At 39.1% G+C, this 7,325-nt stretch overlaps 1 protein-coding gene across 1 annotated transcript in view; it reads right to left on the reverse strand.

Annotated features, from left to right (window-relative positions):
* Positions 1-6,061: 6,061 nt before the first annotated feature.
* trhr2 (thyrotropin releasing hormone receptor 2) overlaps positions 6,062-7,325 on the reverse strand; it is a 12,344-nt gene continuing 11,080 nt past the window's right edge. Inside the window, exon 6 of the mRNA XM_060061147.1 lies at positions 6,062-7,325. This exon is cut by the window's right edge and continues 675 nt beyond it. Within this exon, the coding sequence (XP_059917130.1) occupies positions 7,047-7,325 (279 nt within the window). The 3' untranslated portion in view covers positions 6,062-7,046.

Below are 7,325 nucleotides of genomic sequence, written 5' to 3' on the forward strand. Positions count from 1 at the left end.
AAGAGCCCCAAACAAATGTGCTAGGCTTGGGGAAATATTCCATTTGACAGTCCTTTTGTAATATTCTCATTCTCATTCTCATACATTTTTTATCAATAAAAATGTCACAACAAACACACAAAATGCCTCCCCAGGTAGAGTGACAGGAATAGGGTTAGGGAGACAAAGACACAGTGCGAGACAGTGTGTAGCAAATAATATCAACCAACACAGTGTACACCCAGAAGGTCTGGGTAAATCCAAGTGCACAAATACGTTGTTTTTGTCTGCAGAGAAAGATACCAATCACATTTCCGATCCAATGTGTGCAAAACAAGTCAAGGATCAAAAATGGGTTAACCCTGAATAATAATAACAGTGTGGTAAAAGCTCAGATTTACACACATACACATGCATGAATGTGCGCAAAAACACACACACACACACACACACACACACACACACACACACACACACACACACACACACACACACACACACACACACACACACACACACACACACATACAATTATTGTTATAATATTCCCTGTAACTCAGAAAATGATTTAAGGTACGTTTGGGATAAAACCTTGGAAAGCACAGTTAAAGCACCAGCAGCATTTTCACGATGAGCTCCACCTTAATGGATCAGCAGAAGCTATGTGCTTTTTATTTGTCACCCGACACCTCAGTACAACATTTGCACCAGTGCAAAGTATGTTAACAGCTGTTTCAATAACAAGTTTAAAATGCAAGGGATAAGATTTAGACATTCAAGTGTTACAAAAAAACATTTCTCAGAGTAATCTAAATGGTATTTCTAAATATTGTATTTGTTATATATGTTATACATATACATTTGTTAGATGTACCTGCATATTATATGTACTGCATATGTTGTACTAACAGTTTTGGTTGGGTTAAACCCAACCTTTTTTAAAGGTACAACCTGTGTCCAATATATCATGCATATTAAAAAACAATACTTATCCAGATCTGACTTTTGAAAGTGAATTGAAGTGTTAAGGTTTCCTGCCAGTAAACATTGTCTGTGTTATTTATTTGATTGAGATGCTGGCCTTTTAGACTTGCATGGATTATGAATTGTGAAATGAAAATGGAACATAACACAATTATCATAAACATTGTATTCTGATGTGTTTCATGCAGTTCCTGGTGGTTAGATAATAGTAAGGATTCTACCAACCAATTCCTCTCAATTGAGAAATATTTAAGATTGATTGGTTGTGCTCCTATTAAATTATGTATCTCAAGATATTCTTTGAATAGCATTCATAACTCAGCAACTTTTCGACGGTTGTTTATTTTATTTTTAATGCTTTAATGCTTTCTGTTTGATAAGAGTTTCCGTCTTTCTCTATCTGTTGGAAGCGGTAATACAAAAACTCAGAATATTATTATTCTTCCACTTTACACAAGTCACATTTTAATGTACCTCATGTCTCAAGCTATTTTATTTTTTTGTTCTTTCTTTTATTTTTATGTCCTTTCTCTTTTTTAAATTCGTCCTTGACTTTTCCTCCATGGTTGGGGATGGCAGGGGATTTGCTGATATGGGAAGGAATAAGGACATGGTACACATACCTATCAAGGTTCATCAAGGTTTTTGATGAACATCTTTCTTTAAAGAGTGAGCCTGCTCACCTTTAAAAAAAAACACACCATTATGGCTATGTTTCTTTTTTATGTCCAACTGAAAGTGCTAGCCAAACTGCAAGTCGACCTACTAACTGAAAATGTATTTGTTTTTTCATCGGTTTTTGCTCTGGAAACAGAGTGTAGCAATATGCAGTGGCCTTTAGGCTGACGTGGGTGACAGGAACGATTAGTCTAGCATGGCATTAATAATTCACACCAACTAAACCCTGTTGAAAGATGATGCAAGATTTTCCATGCAGGGTGGCCAAGTCTGAATGGATTAGCAGCTACTCTCTGAAAGAAGCAACACAAAAACCAAAAACAAGTGAAGAATTGTGCTAATTGCTGCCCACTTACACTTTATTTAATACAAATAAAAAAATAAAAAAGATAACGAAAAACATTGATACACAATTCTTGTCAGTGCATTTGGTAGAATAAAATCATTCATTTCATATTCTTCAAATTAATGTTTACATGACTGTGGCTTATATTCTTTGTATATATTAGTTTAATATTGTACATTTAATGTTATGATTGTGATCATTGTGAAATTGCTGTTATTGCGGTGATGTGCATATCATTTTTTATGTGTGCTGACCCTGGCAGCAAACTAAACAGTCCCTGTTAGGTGACAATTCCGATGTTGAACTTGATCATGATAGGCCTCTGATTATAACCAACCAATGTGGTTCCTTTGTGGAAACACCTTGAATAAACAAGGGGTCAGGCCTGTGAAATACTGCTCACACGGTTTATGCAGTATATGATTGCCTTTATTCATTCTATGTCTTCCATTGTCATCACATCCATACCAATAAAACAGCAACTTTAGGAGTTGGGAAGGAATAGGAAAGAAAACCAAAGGAAAAAAAAAAGCTTTTTTTGATTTTCAGTCATCTAGATAAAGAAAATGTCTTTGTCTCAGAAAAGCCCAGAGCTTTCTTCCACTCTGGGGGCTGTCCTGCCCCGTCCATTAACACATGAAGGGTCATCAATAAGACCTGATCAGTGGGTCACGCGAAGGGTGAATAAAGATATGAACAAGAAAGAGCTGCTGGAGACAGGGCAGATAGTCATAAGGAACAAATAAATAGTGTGTGTGTGTGTGTGCGCGTGTGTGTGTGTGTGTGTGTGTGTGTGTGTGTGTGTGTTTGTGTGTGTGTGTGTGTGTGTTTGTGTGTGTGTGTGTGTGTGTGTGTATTTGTATGTGTGTGTGTGTGGGGGGGTGGGGGGGATGCACACATGTGCGTGTGTAAACAAGTGTGTGTTATCACACTCTAAAGGACTCATCTGTTGCTATCTTCCCATCTCGTCACAGCCCAAAACAAAATCTGCTTTCTGAAAACTCAATCAGCACCTGATCCGTGAGGGAGAAAAGAGAGAGAGAGAAAGAGAAATAAGAAGAAACAGAGAAAGAAAGGAACGGGGGCGAAAGACAGCAACAGGAAAACGGAGAGAGGAGGTTGCTGGCGGTGGGGGTCGTGATAGTAGTGTGTTGCTATTTTTAAAATCCTCCCTGGGAAAATTGAAATACTTTCATACTCACAGACCCATTTATGCATGGGTGTGTTTGTGCGTGTGTTTTGTGCACCTTGTAGACAGAAGGTATCGATGTGTGTGTGCGTGTGTGCGTGTTTGTGTGTGTGCTTGCACATGCAAACAACAGGAGTTGAATTGGTTAACCCTTACAAATATGCATGTAAAGTACTTGCTACAGCCTTCTGAGATTAATCTCTGCCTTGCAGGTGGGTATGAACTCATCCATAATATATCTGGCATGGTATGTGGTATATGGGTATGAATATTATATGTTCTGGTGTGGAGAATTATTTTACATCACAGTAGGTCTTGAAATACGGATCGGAAAGTGTTCTTTTAAACTCCCTATTTATAAAAGTAATACATCAAAATAACTGTAGAGCGTGTGTGGATGATGGCTGGGTGAAGCAGCATCACTTTGCCCGAGTCTGACTGATTGGGCTGCACACCCTTCAAAAATCAGTGTGCACAGGGTAGACCAGCCATCACCACACACACTGAAGGATATTTCTACATTGCAGCATGGTTCAACAGCTCATTGTCCGTCAACTTCTACAATAACCCCTGCGTGTCTGGACGAGCCCAGTAAAGGCCACCTAGGTGGAGTGTGGCAGTCACAGAGGTGAGAGGTAGCAATGTCACATAGGTGAAATTGCTACCTTGGTGCCCAATGGCCTCTACAAACAGCAAAAGGACACATGGTGTGTTGAAAGCAGTTGTATTGTAGTTGTAAATAACCTGGGAGGACAATGGTACATGCCAGAGATCTCGCTGAGTGTGTGCGGGGATGGCTGGTTTAACCTTTGCACAATGATTCCTCAATGCACAACAGGCGTGCAGCCCCAGCCAGCTCCAGAGTCCAATCAGTTTGGCTCGGGTCCGGTGATGCTGCTAAAACATGCCATCATCCACACACACTCCACACTGACATGAAATGTCAAATGTTTTTTTTTTTTTAAACATTTGACATTAATGGAAATTATTTAACCATGTGAAATCAATGCATTTTGTACATATAAAAGGCATACACACATACACACATTTCTACTAATAAGGGATACAAATTCCAACTATAAATGTCCTAAACCAAGATTCAGTCATCCACATTCACAGATTTAAAATTGACTTGACACTTAGTGTATGATGGTAATGACAATTAAAATTGGCATGCAGATTCTGAAATCAATTATTTGTACTTAAAGTATTTTATTGAATCAAATAGTGATAGATAGGCAATTTACCAGACATGCAAACCAAGAAACCACATGATAGAGAGTCGAACATGTACACTGCAAAGCATCATCACAGAGACACACAGAGAGAAGCCACTTTGATAAATAATTAAATAAATTACTACACACCGAAGCTTCAACCAACCATGTATTGATAACAGATTAAGCCAGCAGCTCTCCAGGGCTTCAGAGTAGAATAATAAGATGCAAAGAGGCATCAATATACTCAACAAACTGTTTTCTTTTTAAACGAACGCGCGCACACACACACACACACACACACACGCACGCACACACACACACACACACACACACACACACACACACACACACACACACACACACACACACACACACACACACACACACACACACACACACACACACACACACACACACACACACACACACAGGGCACAAAGAAATGTGGCAGAGAGAAATGTTTTGCAACTTTCCTCACTGCAGCAGTGTCATGAGGCTTCCTCATCAATTTGTCCGCAAACAGAATTGATTCCGAGAAAAAGAATCCCAGTGGTAATTGTGCCGTAGGCAGACGTTTTTTTATTCATTAGTCATCTCGTAATTTGAACAAAAGAGAAGGCTGCAGTGAAAAAGTAACTTGCTTTTAGAATTTCTTCCTTGATTCACCCAAGGTAACTCCCACGCAGCTCGCTTGTCACTGCCTGCTGTTATTTAGGAGCAGAGTAAGCTAAGGATGACCACGAATGAATACAAGCCTTATACTATAGCTAGCCTGAGCCAATAGCTAGCCTGAGCCTAGAGCTAGCCTAGTAGCTCAAAGGTATTGCCCCACATTCTGTATACACACTGCCCTCACAAGGAACATGTTAATAAAGGTGCTCAAATGAATGTAGCAAAGCAATGTACTATGTACATACAACACACACACAAACAAACACACAAATACACAGGCAAGGTAAAAAAGCATGGCACAACCTTGATAACATTGAGAGGAACTACATTGTCTGCCATAGAAAACAGTTGGGCTCACACAGGAAATAGCTGAGCCGTTTTTGCTCATAAGGCGCACAGGAGTAGCAGAGGTTCAAAAAACTGCAAGAATGCAAATATATACATAAGATCAACGACACAATGATAGAGAAGGCAAGAACCCTTCATGAAAGCTTTCTACGAAATCTCAATATGACCCAAGTCAGTTTAGCCACAGCACAAATTATATGAAGGTAAAATCTAGAATGTCCCCAATAGACTAGAGCATTTCATCCACTGATGCCAGTTCAATCTGTAAGAGAAAGCAAACATTCAGATATTTCCATAATCATCACAGTATGGAAAAACCATTCATAGAAAATTTGTATCATGCTTTTCACATTTACATCATGCAGTACTGGAAAACAGGTTCACTCAATTTACAGGCACAGAAAATAATGTGATTTCTTTTTTCTTTATTCATTATGTTCCCTGGAAGGAGCTTCTCCATTTTGACACTTGAGATTCTTCTTTACATTCTTGTACACATTCTTGTACACATTCTTAGCTGTACAGGGCGTACGGTCTTAGCAAGTCCGTAGTACGATGTTTCGGTCATGTCTGTTTATGTTAGATTATCAATTTAAATGTTTTGCCATGGAGAATTCTCTGAATGCTTGCTGAACATCCATTTCATCCAACGTCCAGCCAATCAGAGACAGCCTGCTTCCTACGCCCACCAATGTCTAAGAATCACAAGGAGAGTGTTTGACCAGTGTTCATATCAGGGTGGTTATCGGCCAACGATCGCAATAGTTCACACTGACAATATTATGGATCTTTAAGACTACATTTGTGGATTGTTTCTTTTAATGCAAGCTACTTATAGGCCTGTTCAATCTTTTAAAAGCCTAAAAAAAAACACGCATATTTATATACTATATAGAAAGGATATTGAATAAAAAACGCATTAAAAGGACATTAAAGCATTCATACAGTGCTAAAAGCAGCAGCCGCTTATCAAAAGCATTTGATGACATGGGAAGGTCTGAGCAATCTAGTTGAAAGCACTGAGCTGCCTTGAGTTGTCACGTATTTCCTCATTATTTCAACTCCAGAAGATGCACCCATTTACAGGCCGTGATGTAATGGGGTCGGAATTTAGTTTTCGACACATGTTTCATGTGAATAGCCTGAGAATCCATGAGACCGTTTTTTAAACCATTAAGTCCTCAAGCTATTTCATAATGAATGGAATCAGCCAATAAAAGAAAGTGAAAATTCAAAACACTCTCTTAAGTCAAAGCGCTCTGTCTTTCAAGTGCTCAATTATCAGGAAATCAATACACCGTTCAATAGGTTTGGATGTAAGAAGAAAGAAGGGAAAGTAAAAAGTTACAAGTGTTTCTGAGAACTGCTGGTGTATTGAATGTTGTCGGTGTCCAGCATATTGATGGATTTTCATGTTGACTATTCCGTTTTTTTTTTCAATGCCTTTTGTCAGATCAGTTAAGGCATTCAAAGTCACGTAAACATCAACTCTCAACTGAATCCATTCATTGCTAATCAAAGAAGTGCTTGTTCCCAGTCAACATCTTGCTTTAGAAACCTTGGGAAAATAGATAACACATAGTACGCATATACACACATCGTTTATCTTTCAGAAAGAAATGTTCAGGCCTCATATTCTGGTATGAAGCAAGCTGTCCTTACATGCCTCTGTTGCTTCAGGGATGAGTTCAACATCGTTGCTAGTTTTGCTCCCGGCGACTTTATTTAATCCAACCGTGTCCGAACTTTCTGGAGTGGGGTTGGGGTGAGTGCCAACGTTCTCATTTTTAACAAGCGTTTCCACAGGTTCCCCGGATCTCCTGTCATTTAACGAGCGCTGACTAACAATGTCATGCTCTTTCCCATCGAAATAGCACGCTGCACAGGAGGAATCCTTAGCGTTTCTTTC

Source organism: Gadus macrocephalus, chromosome 9, assembly GCF_031168955.1.
Source record: "Gadus macrocephalus chromosome 9, ASM3116895v1".
Lineage (NCBI taxonomy): Eukaryota > Metazoa > Chordata > Actinopteri > Gadiformes > Gadidae > Gadus > Gadus macrocephalus.